The sequence below is a fragment of the Nyctereutes procyonoides genome, unplaced genomic scaffold, assembly GCF_905146905.1.
Source record: "Nyctereutes procyonoides isolate TBG_1078 unplaced genomic scaffold, NYPRO_anot_genome, whole genome shotgun sequence".
Taxonomy (NCBI): domain Eukaryota; kingdom Metazoa; phylum Chordata; class Mammalia; order Carnivora; family Canidae; genus Nyctereutes; species Nyctereutes procyonoides.
In genome coordinates, this window is record NW_026575034.1 from 8622731 (window position 1) to 8642811 (window position 20081).

Genomic DNA, 20081 nt, shown 5'->3' on the forward strand with positions numbered 1-20081 from the left:
CCATTAAGAAATTTTAAAACAGGCCACTCTGACGTAATTAATGGGATTTTTTTTTTTAACCCATCAGTATTACATCTATAAGGAATGGCATCTCCAACATGTGGTGGATTGATTGAGATCCCATTTCCTACTTTTCATCCTATTTCCACTTTCAGAAACAGAAGGACCTGGCACATAAACCATCAACCTAAATCCTTGCGCCTACCTCTGGTATGGGGCCAGGTGGAAGAGGAGATTACAAAGATTAGATAGAAGTAAGCTTTGGGATCGTCTGAGAATGCCAATTACCCATCTTTCCCAATTCTACCGATAACCAAGATCTGTCTTCATGCAAGTAAGTTTTATTTCTTGAATTGGAGAAAATGGGTAAACACTGTTTTTCATAGAAAATAATTCTCTCTCATCACTTTGATAATCAAATCAGACCATATTTTGCCAACAGTATATTAGAATCAGCAACATATGTTAATGCTCTTTAAGGCATAGCCAATGAGTCGACTGCAAGTCATTAGCAACAAAGGAAAAACTTGGTCAGAATAATGAGAGGGCCACACTGAACTGGCCTTACGGTCTTCTAGTGCAAGTCATCAGGAACCGAAATTACTCCAACCTCAACTGCTCTATTGCTAGACCTCGCCACCCATCCAAGATAACACAAAATGAGGGAGAAGGGTATGGAATGGATGAGGACATTGAAGCTACTATGAAGACACGATGTCGTCAGCACTGATGGATGGGGCCCTTTGAGCACTAGCCCACTTCAGATCAACCTGGGATATCCCTGCACTGAACACAGGGAGCAGCAAATATCAATCCACAGCCCCAAGTGAACTAAAAATAAGTTCGAGGGCCGGGGTGGGTGGTGGTGGTGTCGGGGAGGGGGTCCTGGCTGGCTCAGTCGCAGCATGAGACTGACTCTTGATCTCGGGGTTGTGAGTACAAGTCCCACATTGGGCACAGAACCTACCTGAAAAAGACTTGGGTGGGTGGGTGTAATATCCCAGGAAAATAGGAAAAAAACTGCTCAAGACACCACTGTACAGAAATTCAAGAGGCTCACTGGGATTATGGAAACGTGGAGAAACAATGCATTGGAGACTGGGTCTATTAAACTTGCCATTTTGAAGTACAACGCCCCAGTTTAACACCTTTCACGAACACCTAATATCTACATGATGAAACTTTTACTTATAGGACACGGTCAAAAAGTGTTCAAAGAAAATTGGTTTCATGCTATCATAGGCAACTGTGTAAATAAACAGATAAGGGTCATGGATAACGATGGGATAACTAGTAATACCCACTTCCCACCCCCCAAATAACTAAGAAGAAACCACTCAAGAGTAACTTGGCTCTATTACCTGGCACTTTGTGGCTGACATATGAGGAGGATGAAATGACACATATATGAAATGAAAGAGGAGTATGTCACATAAAGTCTCATGAAACAGAAAAGCTATCAGGTGGTGGTAACTTCCTAGGTCCTGGTGTTTGGCTGAGCACAACACTGAATTTGGTAGAAAAAGATCCACAAGCTTCTTTGGATCCACTCGCAAAGCTCTATGCTCTGGAGTTAAGAGCTGGCCTGGGGGCTCCTTCTGGGCTGGGGAGAGGGGGACTCTGGTCTGTTAGCACCCACCAAAGTCTTTGGATATACACTCACCCAATTCTTTCTCTTCTTTTTCTTGGAATCACTCTCGATGTTGCTGCCCACACTGGAGTGGCTGGTGGCACTGTTGATGCTGGAGACGCTGTCAGAGGAGTGCTGTCTGCGGATGCGGAGGTCTGCAGACTGGGAGGTACCGTTTCCTGGGGACCCAGGCCAGGACATCAGCAGCTGTGGCCTTGAGCCCGTTCCTCTGTCCCCGGGAATGACTCTTACACCTGAATCCAACACACCTGAGGACTCCTAGGTCTTTCTTATTGGACAGAACTTTCTGCTCTCAGCTGCTGGTTTTATGATCCTGGAGCAGGCGCACAGTATGCCCTTTTTACTTAATTAAATGAGGGCCCATTTTACCCACTTCACCAAACAGAAGTCAGGAGAAGCTTTGAGAAAGAGAACCCCCCTCCCTGACCCCCTCCTACACCCTGACACCAGCTCTCTTAAGCCTAAGATAGGCACCCGATTATGTTTTGGGGGGGATTGTGGCACAGTCACCTGTGTTGTCTGGCTGCCCCTGCCCCAGTCCTCTCTACTCTCCTGCCTCACGAGCCTTTCTCGGTCCCTTGGAAATGCCGAGCCCATCTCATCTCAGAGCCTTAACGTGTTAATGTGCATTAGTCCCTCTTTCTGGAACGCTCTCTTTGCTTACTCAGGCTGGCCAGCTCTTGCTCATCCCTCCCATTTCAACTCGGTCATCACTTTTCAGAGGGCCTGGTATCCGAAGTAACGGTGATGCCAAATAAAGGTTGCGGCCGGTTTTCCACACAAAGGCACAGCCTACTCTTTAAGAGCATGGGGTTTAGGGCAGCCCGGGTGGCTCAGTGGTTTGGTGCCACCTTCAGCCCAGGGTGTGATCCCAGGGTCCTGGGATTGAGTCCCACATCAGGCTCCCTACAGGGAGCCTGCTTCTCCCTCTGCCTGTGTCTATGCCTCTCTCTGTGTGTCTCTCATGAATAAATAAATAAAATCCTAAAAAAAAAAAAAAAAAAAAAAAAGAGCATGGGTTCCAGAGAAACCCACGTGCTAATCCCACTTCTGCATCTTACTACTCTGCATCCTCTGGACGGGAACCTCCTCCCTGCAACTCAGGGTTCTCATCAGTGCACTGTGGAGAGGACCAGCACCACACTCAGGAGGTTGTCGTGGGAGGAAAATGAGATAATGAACAACCGACAACATTGAGCAACGTGCTTACAACACAATGAGTGTTCCGCAAACGCTAGCTGTCACTGGGCCTTCTAACATTACCGTTAATATCGCTACGGCGGGAGGGAATTCGTCCTCACGGTCCCATTCCCGCCCCAGGTTAGGACACATGAGCACAAAGCAATTTACTCAGAAGTACCTCCCTGGACAAACACGGGATGCTCACTCCAGCTTAGCCCATGTCCACGTATCAGAGCATAATAAGGGCACAGGTGAAGTGAAGTGAAACACTTTTGATACTTTGCCAATAGAAACAGATTTTCGTCCGTTTTTGAGATACATCAGGGAAGAGGCTGAGGCAGGAGAGCAGTCTTCACAGAGTCTTGGAGTTTGGGATTAAAAGTGTTTGCCTCCCAGGCCCTGTACCACTGCCACGCACATGCACCCCTGGGCAGGGAGGCTGCACTGCATGTTGTCGGGGGAAGGCACTAAGGGCAGGAAGGTCATTGGTCTGGAGGCTGCTCTTTCCTTTACCTTTGCAATTGAGCTCCGGCGTGTTAATGACCCCATTAATGGCAGCTTGGGCAGCTGCATTCTGTTTCTTCAGCAGCTCGATGGTTTTTCTTAACTCATTCAGTTCTGAATCCTGAGGAACAGAAATACTGGTTATCCTACAATCATTCTGTACAGAATTCAAATGAAGGACAATTCGGTTTCAGCCCAGGAGCTTAGGGCACGAAGGAGTTCCACAAACCCTGTCCTATACATTAGGGTGGATCAATTTTCAATGGGCACGGAAGCACATCAAAGCAGCAGAAATGGGGGGGGGGGCGTTTGGGTGGCGCAGTTGGTTAAGCATCTGTCTTAGGCTCAAGTCATGATCTCAGGGTCTTGGGATCGAGCCCTGCATCAGGCTCCCTGCTCAGTGGAGAGCCTGCTTCTCCCTCTCTCCCTGACTGACCTGTGCTCATCCTCTTTCTCAAATACATAAAATCTTAAATGTAAAAAAAAAGTAGGAGAAATAGGATTGTGAGGTTTGTCACTGATGCTGCTGCAACCTGGGTCATATCTGCACTCAGAAGAGTACAACTCTTTATGATTTGATTCCAATAGCTCATATACACCAAAATCTATACCATTCTCTAGAACAAAAGAGAGTATTATTTCGAGGTTTGTTATTCATTCCAAGCAGGGAGGAGAAAAGCATCCTTTCTCACTTTACCTTTTGCTCAGCTGTCATGGTCAAACTCTGGAGCCTGATTGTCATGTTTCCAAGACTCTGCTCAAAGGCTGCCACCAGGTGAGCCTGGGGGAGGAAAGACACAGTCTTAGTGACATGACCTTGCAAGGGAAGAGGGCCTGATGGACGCTGGGTCTTAAAGGCTAAAACCCTCATGGGGGCCAAATGAGCAAGCAGCCATCTAATTCTTCAGCTCGGGAGCCCCACTCCCCATCTCTCGTTGGGATCCAGTCATTCCAGCTTATCATGTCCTTAAAGATCCTGTGCTTCTTCCCACTTTACACATGCTTTCCCCTCTGCCTGGAATGCTCTTCCCCACCCCCATGTCCTTGTCTGATTCTACACATCCTTCTAAAGAGATCTTGGCTTGGGGCACCTGGGTGGCTCAGTGGTTGAGCATCTGCCTTTGCTAGGGCTTAATCCTGGGGTCTTGGGACCAAGTCCCACATCAGGCTTCCCAGAGGGAGCCTGTTTCTCCCTCTCCTGTGTCTCTACCTCTCTCCGCATCTCTAATAAATAAATAAAATCTAAAAAAAAATATAGAGATCTCAGCTCACGTCTTCATGACACCCCCAGACAGGTTGGTTCCCTCATGGTCACTCTCAAAAGGACGTGGACTGCTGGTCTATGTGCACTCTGGTGTCACGCTTAGACACATGTGCTCTCACAACTGCTGCTTCACGTCTGTCTCCTCTGCTCCACTGTGCTTTGTTCACCCAGTGCCAAGCTCACAGCAGAGGCTCATATTGAGCGTGTTTGTAGAACGGATGAACAAAGTGGTTGGCATATTTTGCTTGTTATAATCCTGGTTAATAAAAAGCCACTGAAAGGCCCATCTGCTACCTCCTTGGAGAAACCTTCCCCTGTTCCTCCAGGGAGTTAGGACTTTCCCCCAAGGTCGTTCTCTACTTTTATAAACCTCTGTTAGAACACGACATCAGACGCACCATTATTTTATACAGCACGAAGACATCTTGAGAAATGCTGCCAATTACAATCAAAATATGCATCCCACTTTCAGAAATGTTTAAAAGGTAGGGGGAAAAAAACCGTGTATCTTAGAATTGAGCAATGTGATGCTTTCCTGTCTGCCCCTTTCTCTGCAACCCTCTTGGAGGACAAGATGCAACCTGTGTCCTAACATGAAGCCTCCCCCTTCCTCCACAGAGCAGCAGCCTCCCCCTTCCTCCAGAGCAGCAGGTGCTATATTGGGCCATCCTCAGTTGGTTGACGGAGGATGCTGATAATATGGTTAAAACCAAGAACAAAGAAGGGACAAGTGAGCTAATCCTCCTGACTGCAGTTTCTCCATCTATAAAATGGGTGCAATATCCATTTTCCTCCCAGGGTTATTGTGAGCAGTAAGTGAAACAGTATTGGTGAATTCAGGTCTATAAACGCAGGAGTGAACGGACACTTTGGTGGGGGGGGGGGAGGAAAGGAAGAGATTTGGAATTGGGAAAGTGACGAAAGATAGGATGAGAACACAGATGGGGAGAGACCAAGAGAGGGTTCTAGGAACAGGGTGAGTATAGGGGAAGAGCTGGCAAAGGAAATGTCTTGGGAGGATGGAGAAGTGAGATCTGATCGTATGGTATGAACATTCTAGAGTAAAAGAGGACTGACGATGTACTCCATGAAGAATCAAAAGTGAGGCAACGACCAGGGGATGGGTGGGACATTGGCCTGGGTCGTGAGGAGGGTCAGCAGACCTTTCAATTTAAAGAGGAGAGCTCAGAGAAGTGAGTCCAAGGCTTCTGTCACTAGACTTCATCAAACAGAACAGTTGAGGATACGACAGGTCTAGCATTCACCATTGGGCCTTTTTTTCCGACAGCGGTAGGAGTCAGCAGAGCAGGACTGCTTGTAATATAAATGTGAAGTGGGCTGGCCAGTTTCTTTCTAATTGTGTGCCCTCTCCCTATTAAAAATTGAGAAAATGCTATTGCATTTTAAAATTAAGAGATAGGGGCACCTGGGTGGCTCAGTGGTGGAGCATTTGCCTTTGGCTCCGGTCATATTCCCAGAGTCCTGGGATCGAGTCCCACATCGGCCTCCCCAGAGGGAGCCTGCTTTTCCCTCTGCCTGGGTCTCTGCCTCTCTCTGTGTCTCTCGTGAATAAATAAATAAAATCTTTAAAAAATAATAAAATCAAGAGATATGCTTTAGTTTAGCTTGCCCGGGAGACTATGACAGAACAAAAGCTAAACAATTCAAGACAGTTTACACAGTCCATGAAGGATACAGGGTCAGGGCAAGAGGATGCTGAGAATTACTGCTAACCTTGCATTTCAAAGGAACGCCAAGGTCAAATCTAAATGGCCAAATTTCCATTTTCTTCAATTGTTTGATTGCCACCCCCAATTCTCTTTGTGGGGACTCATGCTTTCTATTCACTTAAAAACAAAAACCTGACCCCAAGAAGACTGCTACTGGGGAGGTGTGTTCGCAAACTCAAGAAGCCATGTTTTCTCTAAAAAAAAAAACAAACAAAACAAAACCAAAAAACCCCCAAAAACAGAGGTTCACATTTTGCTGTCGAGAGAAAGGACAGACTCTGGGTCACGAGCAACTGTGAAAACACGGGCCGAGAGGCAGTGGGGAGCCTCGGTTCGGAGCCACACAACAGACTCCTTACCAACTGCCATTCTCACATTCCCAGGAAAACAAACACGAATGGTATAAAAACACCCAGAGAAGGTGGCTTTGAGTAGTTTGTCCTAGAAAAACAAACACAGCTTGGCCTGTGAGAAAGATGGCAGACAATAAAACACGTTAGCACTGCCGGCGGTGTGTGGTGAGACTAAATATTTACTTTAAAACAATACTGGATTCAGTGGCTTTTGTGAGGAGCAAAGCACACTTTTGGAATAATAATAATGTAAGGGAATCTCACTCTGACTCTTCTGGAACAGGGGGTAGAGTTCCACACGGCCCCTTGTAAGGTCTTTGGGGCAGCACGAGTTCACTGGAGGAACTAACCCAAGTTTTTTGAGAAGTAAACTAATGACTATTTTTTTGAGCACTGAGCAGTAAGGGACACCAGTTGACAGCAGTAATTCGTAAGGGGGGGGGGCGCAGTAGCTCTAAATAACCTGGGACAGGGGTTCTGTCAACCTCACATTTGGATTATATCCAGATTGGCCCATTGGGTCTGGGGTTGATCTTGGATGCGAATGGTACCTAGATGAAGGCTACTCGCTGAAGAATTCCTCTGGATTTGCTTTTTTTTTTTTAAATAAGAACTAAGCTTCAAAATTCAGATCTCACATCAAGTTTTGATGTTCTTTGATAGCATCAGTGATGGCAGAAGAAGCAAAGAGAATTAAAAAGGATAATGAAACACACAGGGGCCTGATGTGTGAGGGTGTGGAAAATATTCAAAGACTCCCAGAAATGTGAGAGAACTCAGGAGAATGAATCGCAGTGAGAGAAGTTACGACGAGTTACTGAGCTTGTAATTAAGGTCAAGAGCTGCACGAGGTGGGCAGCCCTGGTGGCTCAGTGGTTTAGTGCTGACTTCAGCCCAGGGCCTGATCCTGAAGACCCGGGATCGAGTCCCATGTCGTACTCCCTGCATGGAGCCTGCTTCTCCCTCTGCCTATGTCTCTGCCTCTCTCTCTCTCTCTGTCTCTCATGAATAAATAAAATCTTTAAAAAAAAAAAAAAAAAGAGCTGCACGAGGTACTCCGTGTGCAGACTTTAGAGAGAAATGGTTTCCTTGGGTGGACTCGGGCTTAAGCCAGGAATTACCTGGGCAAAACCCCCAGGTAAATGATTAAGTTGAGCACTGACTCAGCTTCCTGGCCCCGGGAAGACAACCTTTTGAAGTTGCCTTTCATTTGAACAGCACGTTATGGGGGTAGTGCGGGCTGCTTTCGGACAGGCTCGCACGCAAGTGTCTGTGGTCTCAGCCCGGCCCGTGCGCTCCCGGCAGGAGGCCTTGCTTCAGGGCATCTCCGCACCTTCTGCAAATCTCAGGCTCTGCCTTTGGAGCCTCAGCCCTCACCGGCTCACAGCTCTGCCGCAGGCCTCCTTTGCAGACCAGGAGTCTCCACCTCGATGCTGACCCCCTAATCATCTAACCACACCATGGTCAGGTCAGGAAGCTTCGGGAAGAGCAAACCGAACCGCCTCTCCTCTGTTTCAGAGGCACTGATGGGGCTCCACTACCTTCAGTAGGAAGCCCAAACTCTCCCCCTAAGAGCTGAGAGCCTCCGTGATGTGTGCGTGATGTGACCTGCCCCTCGCTCTTCTTCGATGCCTCTCTTCCCCTCTACCCTGGCCTCTTCCCCACATCCAAGCCGGAGATTCTAATTACATGGAGCTACTTATAGTTCCTAAAGGCACCAAGATCTGCACCCTGGGCTTTTGCACAAAAACACATTTTTGCACAGTGGTTTGAATGCTGCCCTTCTCATGCATCCTCCCTCAGATGTCACCTCCTCCCCCAGAAGGCCTTTCCTGACCTCTCCCCCACACCACAAGACTGACTTAGGTGTTCCTCCTTACATATTCCCACAACCTTCTCCTTTATCCCTCTCTTAACGGTCACCATGTCATAGCAAAACTGTTTTGTCTCTCTGCTGTGCCAGAGAAAGAACACTAAGATGACAGGGACTGGGCTTGCTTTGCTGTTGAACCCACGGTGCCTGGGGCAGAGCTGGCACTCAAACAGTTGTTGAATTGAATGCTGGTTGGCAGCACTTCCTTAACACGTAATTGTGTATATTATAATTATAGAACAGTCAGCTATTTATTCGGAGCCTTAGATTTCTTTCTCCTGGCTCCCCCCGCTCCCAACCTCTAAGATGAAAAGTTTCAGAAAGAGGAAGAAAAGGGAAATGAACAGTGCTGAGCACTTAACATGTTCCAGTACTGACCACATGACAACCCAGAGGCTAAGCGTTACCATCCACCGTCGCACAGATGAGCGAATGCAGGCTCGGAGGTTAGGGAATTTTCCCCGAAGCACACGGCCGAGAAGTGCCACGGCTGACGCTCATGCTCACGATGCTAAAGCCATGCTCGCGGAGGGGGGCAGGCAGCCGTGACATAACGGCTGTCAAAGGCAGCAGAGGCTGCCCCCCACGACCCCCCCCATGGCTACCTCCCCCCCCCCCCCCGGATCTGTACTCACATTTGCGGTCAGCTGCGTGGTCAAAGCTGAAACCTTTTCCTGGGAGGCATCCAGCTCCCGCCGCAGTTTGCGAATCTAAAGATGGCAAGGGACAGAGTTACTTGCCCTAAGAGCCCATCCTCAGGTTGAGCGGGGTAAAGTGAGTGATGAAGGAAGGAGGAAATCCACCCAGCAAACTGTTCCTTACCTCTGACTGGCATTTTTCTTCTGGCTGTAAAGAAATCATAAGGGAAATTAGACCAGTTGAGGAACAGGGAACGGTGCAGATGTAGCCTGTGGGGGACACCAGAGATTTGAATGCTTACAGCAGACCTGAAGACTCATTAGTTTCTTTCCGGGTGTATTTTTCTGGATAAACTGGTTCAGTGAATTTGACCAATGAGAAAGTCCAAATACGAACAGCATATTATTATGAGAAATTAGGAGGAATGAGAACGATACTCCAATTATTTTGGCTGTGAGGAGCACCCCCCCTCCCCTGCTCCCTTGTGGAGATGCTAAGGTCAGGTGTGCTCAGAAGGTGTGATGAGGAGGGATGAGCCAGGGTCGGGACGCCCAAATGTAGCGAATAAAAATTTTATTTATATTACAAATAAAAATACAGCAAATAAAAAATCCCATAGGTACAACAAGGCACTGGGCACAACTTATACTAAACGATTATGAGTCGTTTGTGTGAATTTTGTAATTTGACTACTGGGTGTTCTGTGGTAAATCTGGCGATGCCAGCTGGGGGCAGGGAGGGCTGCCCATGGGTTAACCACCCGTTGTATCCCTCCCTATCTTCTCTCAGAAGCGCCACCCCAGGAGCAGCAGCAGGGCAGAAAGGCCTCCAAGGTGGGGGAGGCGGGGAGCCCCGTCAGCCAGCCTGCCGACTCCCCAGGCCCTGAGCACCTTCGTGCTGCCCCACCTCAAGGCCTGCAGTTACCTGTGACTCTGGGAAGGAAGGGTAAGGCCTGGGAGGGTCTTTCAGACTGGGCCCTGTGTCTGTGGATGACCCAGCTATGTGCCAGCCAGAGACCTCGGGGCCACCCCACCCCTCCTCTCCCACAAGGGGAAATCACAGTGGAGGGACCCTTTTGTTCTCCATAGGTTCTCATGGCGGGGGGGTCCATAAAACAAAGTCCACATTCTGGGCAATGGTTGGAAGTGTTCCTACCTTCTGTCCACCCCATCATTTGCTTTTCCCTGGGGGTGGGGCAGTGACTGGGGAGCCAGGAAGGCAAGTGGAAATCGGTAAAGACTCTGTGTTTTAGGGATCCCTGGGTGGCGCAGCGGTTTAGCGCCTGCCTTTGGCCCAGGGCGCGATCCTGGAGACGCGGGATCGAATCCCACGTCGGGCTCCCGGTGCATGGAGCCTGCTTCTCTCTCTGCCTGTGTCTCTGCCTCTCTCTCTATCATAAATAAATAAAAATTAAAAAAATATATATATATATATTAAAAAAAAGACTCTGTGTTTTGTCCTTGAGTCCTAGATGCATGTCCCATCTAATTCTACTAGTGATAAACCTGCCATTTAAAAAAAAAAATCAGGGGATCCCTGGGTGGTGCAGCAGTTTGGCGCCTGCCTTTGGCCCAGGGCGCGATCCTGGAGACCCGGGATCGAATCCCACATCGGGCTCCCGGTGCATGGAGCCTGCTTCTCCCTCTGCCTCTCTCTCTCTCTCTCTGTGACTATCATAAATAAATAAAAATTAAAAAAAAAATAAAAAAAAATCAGCAGGATGGATAAATAAATAAATAAACAAACAAATAAATAAATAAATCAGCAGGATGCCTGGGTGGCTCAGTGGTTGAGCATCTGTCTTTGGCTCAGGGTGTGATCCCAGTTGGGGATCAAGTCCCACATCGGGCTCCCTGTTAAGGACCCTGCTTCTCCCTCTGCCTGTGTCTGCCTGTGTGTCTCTCATGAATAAATAAATAAAATTAAAAAAAATCAGCATCTGACTCTGACTCTGGTGTCTACTTCTCTGTTAGCTCAGAATGCAGAGCGGTATGATTGGTTAGACCCTGCAGACCCTACGTCCATCAGCCGTGGTAGGTGGGGAGCTGGTTCCTGTCTGATGTCTCTCGGCCCCCTGCTCCCGACCCCACTGCCCTGACTCCTAATCCTGCCCAGGAGGGCCCTCCCTCCAGCTGGCTTGTAACAATGGCAACTGGTTTTTAGGACTATTGGGGCCAAACCATTTAATCCTTGCAATAAGCCAACAAAGTAGGTCTGTATTCCTTTTGAGACACAGAGAGGTTATAGCTTGCCTAAAGTCACAATCTGGACAATCTCCTCATCTAAGGAATGTTTTCAGGGGATGCCTAGGTGGGTCACTGGTTGAGCATCTGCCTTTGGCTCAGGATGTGATCCCAGAGTCCTGGGACTGAGTCCACTTCGGGCTCCCCATAGGGAGCCTGCTTCTCCCTCTGCCTATGTCTCTGCCTCTCTGTGTAACCCATGAATAAATAGATAAAATCTTAAAAAAAAAAAAAAAAAAAGAAATGTTTTCAGGAGGACACTGGGAGATGTCTTCAGGGCTTACTCTTCCCTCTCTGAGACTATTCACCCTCTTTGTCTATCTGTTCATCCACTCAGGCCCACTACCACCACCTATCACACAATTATAGATTTCCTACTATGTGCCAGGCACAGTTTTAAGAACATGGGATACAGCTGTGAATATGACCACCGAGCCCGTCACCTCATGTTGCTTACCTTCTGGTAATAAGTGACATTTACTGAATGTTTACCATGTGCCAGAGACTATTCTAAGCCCTTTCCACTCATTTTTCATTGAATTATCATAAAACCCCCTTGAGTTTATTAGTGAGTTTACTTACTAATACTATTCACGTGTATTTTCCAAATGAGGAAACTGAGGCCCAGGGAGGTTGCCTAATTTGCCCACGGTCACAGCTGTTAAAAGGAGGAGCTGGGAGTGGACCCAAGGTAGTCTGGCTCTAGAGTCGATGATCTTAATGGGCACATTCTCCTGCTCTTTTACTACAGCCCCAATCTCATGGAGGCCTTCCAGAAATAAGGCCCCTGACTTCTGAGTCTGATCCAAAGACGAAAGTTAATGGTGAGAATGTCACAGCTATCTAACATTTGGGAGGCTACTGGAGGTCTGTCAGCAGGCTGAACCACCCATATAGGAGGAGCCCTACTCCTCAGCACTTCTGTCCACGAGCCTCCTTCTCCTTCCCCATCCCTGGGCCGCTGTCACTCAGCCCACCTGTCTTTAGGCTTGGGCTCCAGTTTTCAACCACAGCCTGAAAAAAATCTGGTGCTTTGCATCTTACTCCCCAGCTGCTGCTCTTCTGTGTAACTGGGAACTCTAAGTGAGGCTGGGAGCCTCTCTCCATTTAGCAGTTCCCCTGGGAACTCAATTGCTGCCCCCCTAGCATCCAAGAAAGCCAGCCCAATGCCAGATGCAGCCTCTTGGAGTTTCTCTATCCAAGGGTTGGCAGTGACTTCTCCATGGCAGTTGCTTACCATCATGTTGCCTTTTCTTTCCTTTGTAACTAAAATTACGGGCAATTTTTAGCCAGAATGAGAATTCTTGAATATCCATGAATTATAGAGATTTCAGGGGATAAAACCCATGAACATTGAACAAGAGCCTTTAAGACACTCAGCCTTTAAACAGGCTCTTTGGTCTGGGTTGGTAGCAACTTAGGAAATCCCAACAATCTCCTTTTAGACAACAAATAGGAACTTGTTCACCTTAGCATTTACAGAAGTGTCTGAGTTTCAGAATTCTACTATTTCCAAGTGGCCAATAATAGATAAAGGACCACACATTCATGCTTGATGTGATGCCAGATACAATCTGGAATTAGCAGACTACTCAAGCACAAAAACATTTAAATGTTAGGAGCACCTGAGTGGCTCAGTTGGTTAAGCATCTGCCTTTGACTCAGGTCATGATCCCAGGGGCCTGGGATCGAGCCCTGCACTTGGCTCCCTGCTCAGCGGAGAGTCCACTTCTCCCTCTGCCCCTCCCCTTGCTTGTGCTTTCTCTCCCTCTTAAATAACAAAACTTAAAAAAAAAATTTAAAAACCATTCAAATGTTAGACTATTTTTTTTATAAGAGTCTGCAAAAAGTAACCTATATGTTCAGAGAAGGCACAGATAAAGGACAGTAAAGGAGAGCCTTCGACATGGTCAGTGTCAGAAGTTGTGGGCACCCCAAGACCACCCGGCTCCCTGATTGCAAGGACAAAACTGACAGGTACCTGGAATAATGAGGTCATTTGTACAAAGTCATATAGTGAGAAAAAACGAAGATAGGTTGTGGGTCTCTTGCTATCTAGTTAAACATGGAATTAAGGATCATTCCTAGGTCCTTGGTAATGTGCATACTGCTATCAACTCAGAAAGAATAATTTGAAATTTCCTGTCCACACACCCAGAACGAGAGCTACTGAGAGACCCCTGACTACGTGATCTTGCTCGAAGACAGCGGAGCCAGGAAACGCGAGGGACGTTCCTACACCTGAACTCTCATGGTGGGAGAAGCTCATGCTCTTTCCCTCCAAGGCTGGCTCATGCAGCCCAGCCCCTGTTTTTCACTCTTCCAAAAAGAATCTAATCTACCCTCTCTGTGTTAACAGGAAACTCTGGCATTTCCACCGGGCACGGTGATGTCTGCAGTAGCTACTCTGCACCAACCTGGTGAAAGCGGAGTACCCCCAACCCTGGGTGTCCTTGGTGCCTCTGGTTTTCTCCTTCAGCTGCAGGCTCCTCTCTCTACCCACATCCTGTCCTTGGGGCTTAGCCCAGAGTCTGACAAATGCACAGGATCAGGAAATCTTGTTGGAGAAGTAAATCTAGGTTTCAAAGTACCATCTTGGCACCCATGGCACAGATTTTCCCTCTTGAGGAAAGGACTTAATGTATATACTAGTTGACAAAATGTCCTCTCTATGCTTTCTTAGTAGACAAAGGCTTTAATACTTCCCCTCTCTAAAGTCACTATATGTAAAGCCTTTAAAATGAAAAACCGAGGGTTCTGTGATGACATTTCAGACAAGATGACTGGCCAAAGAATGAGGTGTTTTGGAGGTGGAGGGGCAAGGTGGGTAGGAGCAGAAGGGATCATTTCAAGGTCCTTCAAATCAGACGACGTCAACAATCACTGAGGTCTATGTGCTCGCCATAGGCCTAAGAAAGAACAGTCAGGCCCTGGTCTCTTTCACTCGATTCCAGGGTGGCCTTTAACCTATAAGGGCCATACACAGTTTGTCCTGCTCCATATATGTAGCCCAGGAACCTGGCGTTGCCAAAAAGTGAATTACCAAAACATCTGTCCTCCACGGATTTAAAGGATTTAAAGGGTTAAAGGATTTCCAATTCTCAATTAATATTTTATTATTAAAAAGTAATTTTTACTTTTTCTCATAGGAATCCCAAAGTTTTTAAGATCAACAATATTACACACATAGCTATAAAAAAGCAAGCACCCCTGAACAAATCCAGAACCATATCTGATTACATGGGGCTTTTGTTCAGTAGACCACTCATTGATGATAGCCAACACTTGTGAGCTTGCTCTGTGCACTATATTCAATCCTACATGCATTTTCTTATCTCATTCGAGCCTATATTTTGAGCACCTACTATGTGCTAGGCTTTGTTCTAAGCACCAGGAATAAAAACAGAAAAAGTCCTTGTCCTCAAAGGGCTTATAGTGTAGTGAAATATCATCTTCCTAACACTGGATCCTTATTATAGCTCCACAAGGTAGGGGCTGCTCTTCTTTCTACTTCACAAAGAGTCAGTTCCTGATTTACTGGTTGATACGTTACAATCAATAGCTGTTTGCGAACTTCAAATCTTGTTCCCTAATTAATCGAGCTCCTTCCATCAGAGATACTTTCTCTAGGAGAAGCGATTTTATTTATCTTATTCTCAACCCTCTTGATAAAGGAGCCCCAGTTCTCATGCTCACAGCCACACAGCACTGATTTATACTCACTGTAGAATAAATTGATGACGTGCTGGAAACCAAGGAGAGCGAGGATCCGTGAACTATTAAAACAAAACAAAACAAAGAAGGTGAATTGCAGAGCTAGCTTCGATGGAGCCAAAAAGGGAGAGAGGAGGAGAAAGTCGGCGTTATAGGACACGACCAGGCAATTTAATCTCACCTTGACCCAACTTTTCCTGGTCTGGCAATAGGTCAGGGTCAAATACGGAATAATTTGCTAAGGGAATCTCTTTTCCTTTACCCCACTCTCTCACTTTGCTCCCCTACAAACTCTAAATCCTTTTTTCCTCCCTGTGAAAATAATACATGATTACTAAATACAAGTTTTCAAGTACAGAGACTTGTTAAGAAAACATACTCCCTGCCACAACCTACACAGCTCAGAATTCTATTACCCACAGGCAACCTGTTACCTGCTCCATTCCAGCACATTCTACTCCCTTCTTTGTTTCTAGTGTATTCCTTTAGGCTTGAGACTGTGTTGCATAGATGTTGTATACCCTGCTAGCATCCGCCACTTGTGTGTGCACAAAGATGAGCCGATTATTATGAACACAGGAGGCTGGCTGTGGGCCACAGTGCACTAAACTCATTCTAGATGAACACGTAGTAAAACACTTGGTTAGAAAACATTATCTACCGAAATAGAGATTTTTTTTCTTTTGGTTTCTACACAAACAAGCAGTGTCCTCTTTTCTGTGTCTGCCTGGGACTTTTGACTTAGAACCACAACCACCGTCATACCCTCTTCACGCCCCTTCCTGCCCCCAGCCCAGTGGAGACATTCCACTGTCTTTATATAATTTTAAGTCACGGTCTTTTCCAGGACTAAGTATATTCTAACTGACTTCTCTTTCTGGGAACCAGATTCTTTAATGATCTTTTCCCTTAGTAATCTCTCAACAACTTTTTGAAAGACAAGAATATGCCCGTGGAGACATCAGAGACGTTTAATTGGGCACAGCTTTCCTGACCACGAGTGGAATGCTCTACCCCCCACACTTAGCCATCCCCGGTGGACCAGCTATCCCCTGTGGTCTGAGACTGGGAGGCTTGGGAGTAACATTCCCCGAGCGCTAAACGGCTTGCACTTACCACCCAAGAAGTGAACTCAACTTGGATCAGCATTCGGCAGAAGCTACCTGCCCACAAGATACCCGACAAACAGCTCAGCCCACGCCCCGCCCCACCCACGGTCCCAGGGGCCTCCGTGCTGTCTCCCTATAAACCTCCTGACCTGCTCCTCCTTTCTGTGCTCCTATCATGTTCGGAATCCTGCACTTCTCTCCCGAGCAGGCCCTGCATAGCACTTGGCTGCCTCGGAGTCTCCGCCTGTACAGTGCTGTTTGTTTGGGATGCTTCTCATTTCAGCCCGTTCTTGACCTGCCTGTCTGGCCCTCTTCTCTCTTACTTAGAAGATGCCTGCTTTTCTGAGGCGATCCCTACGCCATTACTCACATCCACCTTCCTTAGCAATGCCAAGGGTTCTAGATCTCTTCCTCCATTCTTCTGCCATCCATGACTTCTCTGGCCCATGCACCATAAGGAATCAGTTTATGGTGTCAATGGCCAATCATGGCTTTCAGTGTTAACGCGTAGACCCATTAGCAGCCGCCGCTCATGCCCCAACCTAGTGGCCTGATATTCTAAAGCGGTTAATTTATGTTAGCCCATGAGACGGGCAAGTAGGGGCTACTTTGGATTATATTGGAGGCCCATGGGGGAAGAGACGGGGTAACACGTAGCCACCCTTAAGCTACACTTTTCTATCACACCACCTGCTCAGCTGGCACAGGCTGCCACTTAGAACTAGGCTGCCCAAAGATGGGAGTTTGTCTCTTCTATCTGTCCAGCCCGTACACACAGACTTACGGACGCTGCCTTCAGCAAAATCCTGATGCAAGCCCCGGGCTGCAGGCAAACGGTGTATCTGGCAGGCTTTGGTGGAGGTAATTATTTTTCTCTGTAATTAACTCCTCTCACTTGGTAAATAGCAAGAGCAAGGCTGTGGTCCAAAGAAAGATTCCTTGATTTCCAGAGTCAACACCACACTGAATGTGGCTTGCCCAAACCATGGCAGTTGGCCTTGCTCCAGCTGAGCTGAACCAAATCAGAGCCTGAGTTATGTGGCTTGGATACTCTTGGACAGCAAAACGCACGCGAGACTTACAAAGACAGAACAGCAAAAGCACACCATGTGTTTTTGCCCTATCTATACCTGTGCCTCTAAAATTCTGAAGCCAAGAGGAACACAAAGACTTGTCTAGGCCATCTCTGCCCCTGAGGAATTTGAAATCCAGAGAGGTCGGGTAGCCCAGGTGGCTCAGCGGTTTAGTGCCGCCTTCAGGCCAGGGCGTCTCCCTCTGCCTGTGTCTCTCTCTCTCATGAATAAATAAATAAAATTAAAAAAAAAAAAAAAGAAAAAGAAATCCAGAGAGGTCAAACGGTCTATTTAAGATCACACAGCATTCAGAAACAGGATCTGCTGACCAGAAGTCTGCAGACTGGGGGGGATCCCTGGGTGGCTCAGAGGTTTGGCACCTGCCTTCAGCCCAGGGTGTGATCCTGGAGTCCCGGGATCAAGTCCCACATCGGGCTTCTTGCATGGAGCCTGCTTCTCCCTCTGCCTGTGTCTCTACCTCTCTCTACCTCTCTCTCTCTCTCTCTCTCTCTCTCTCTCTCTCTCTCTCTGTGTCTCATGAATAAATGAATAAAATCTTTAAAAAAAAAAAAAAGAAGTCTGCAGACCGTTTTGCCCTTAAGAGACCTGATTTATGGGTTTCTGAAAGGTGGTTGTTGTTTTTTATTTTTTTGGTAAAGGCTTTTGGTGTGTTTTAGAATGGTTTCCCCAGCCCCTCATCCAATCTACACAGATATAAGCTGGGACCAAATGAGCAAGAAACACATGTCTGAGAAAATCATGATTTCACCCCTGCCTAGAGCACAGGTGATTACACGTCCACTCTGAAGACAGAACAAAACAACTGGGCATAGCGTAGCCAGTAAAGCAATCAAATGCCCCTGATGCCACACTTGGCATCTCACATGTATCTTCAGCTTCATACCAATCAAAGCACTTTCTCATTTCTAACTATTGCTTGAAGCGACCCTCAATATCAGAGAATTTGTAGGTAATATTCCCAGACAGGGCAGGAGTTTCTACCACTAATACACAAGTGATGTGGTCCAGCACACACAGCTAGTTAGGGGTGGAGTCTGCGCATCTAGCCACTGCATCCTTGTTCTTGCTCCACTGCTGGTACTATCAGGTACGACCGGGGAGAAGGAGACACAGTTCTGATGCTAACAGGCCACCCCCTGAACCAGCAAAGGAAACCGAACTAAAATCTGAAAACACGCTGATGAAGGATCAGAGTCCACCTCACACAGGTAAGAAAGCCCAGCTGTGACCAAGGCAGAGCCAAAGGTCAAGGTAAGACTGAACAGGAGAACAGCGGGCTGAAAATCAAGAGTTTAGGACCTAGTCCTGGTGACACAGAGTCCCCAAAGCACTTCTTCTGGCTTCAATTTTGCCAGAAACAAAGCAGAGATGTAATGGCCCTTGGGGAGAAGGATAAAACAAAACACAACAATTATAACAATGGGTACCATTGACTGAGTCCTTACTGTAAACCTTTTTCCAAGTCGTTTTGCATTAGATGCTTTCCGGGATTTATCTCACCTAATCTTCACCTCAAATCCTCTAAAGCAGGCACGATTATTTTCTGTCTTTTAGTAAACAGGAAATAGGCTGAACAGAGTCAAGTCCCTTTCCCAAAGTCTCTTTGCTAGTAGTAGACATGTCAGGATTTCAATCACAAGTAGAACTCTGGGGCTGGAATCCCAAGTGAGTTGCAAAAAGAAGAGATTTATTTATTAATAAGCTCCTCTGTTCCTATGGATTCCATATGAACTGCTTGCTCTATCTATCTATCAATCAATCAATCAATCAATCAATCATATGAACTGCATTAGATTACACTAGCAATTAGGGATGATTGGTAAAGTCCCTGGGCAAAGACCTCCATTTTAAAAATGCCTCAAGCATCTCCCTAAATGTATACTATTAAAGTTGACTTTAAGATTGCATAATGCATCTGATGGAAATTAATTTACCTGAAATAACTTTGAAAGGGTGCATATGGGCCATGCCTGTATCTAATCTACATATTTATGACTCCCACTTCCTTCAAAATGGAAAGTGCTAATTAAATCCCACAAAAACCTCACACAAGTACTTGTGCTAATTCTTCTTAAATTTCTATCCTGCTTTCTGGCATACGATATACCCAACTGACTCTTACAAGGAGGTTCTATTTGGTCCAAACAGTAGATGTAAAATTTTCCCCCAACTGTCTCTACAACCCTGGGGTTTATAAATTCAAAAGGTGGGAGGAGACTTTATCCAATGGAATTAAAAACACCTAATTGCACGAGCTCGATTTTGTTTTTGTAACGTAATACCCCTGGAAGAAATAAAATCAATTTGATGCACAATTTCCCAAAAGATAAAAATGTTACGTGTTCCTAGCATATTGACAGCGGTTCCTACCTCCTACCCCTCAATTTGATTTCCACCTCTGCCCTTCAGTTCCACGTCACCATGAATCATTAGGGTTTACAAAAGTCTAGACACTGCTTGTGGGCAAGCATTTTTTATCAATGTCACTTTGACATCCCAGATATTCCACAGTTGTGCTGCCTGCCTGACAGCTTGATTCCAGATGGAATAAATAAAAGCTCTCTGATGATGATACTGTAATGGTCCCGGATCTTTACGAGGCGAAGTGTGCTTGTTTGGACAAGTTTCAGTACTGAACACGGTTCACTCAGGTACACACTCCATATGTGAGTTGTCACCAGGAGGTCTGGGGAATGCTCTGTGGCCATGCTTGGCTAGCACACTG

At 46.7% G+C, this 20081-nt stretch overlaps 1 protein-coding gene across 9 annotated transcripts in view; it reads right to left on the reverse strand.

Moving 5' to 3' along the window:
* NAV2 (neuron navigator 2) overlaps positions 1–20081 on the reverse strand; it is a 724598-nt gene that overhangs the window by 38446 nt on the left and 666071 nt on the right. For all 9 annotated transcript variants that reach the window (XM_055317510.1, XM_055317509.1, XM_055317508.1 and 6 more), the window contains 6 exons: positions 15163–15215; positions 9380–9403; positions 9193–9267; positions 4035–4118; positions 3347–3458; positions 1664–1809 (listed from right to left, as the gene is read on the reverse strand). In XM_055317510.1, coding sequence (XP_055173485.1) covers positions 1664–1809; positions 3347–3458; positions 4035–4118; positions 9193–9267; positions 9380–9403; positions 15163–15215 — 494 coding nt within the window. The remainder of the gene's footprint in view (positions 1–1663; positions 1810–3346; positions 3459–4034; positions 4119–9192; positions 9268–9379; positions 9404–15162; positions 15216–20081) is intronic.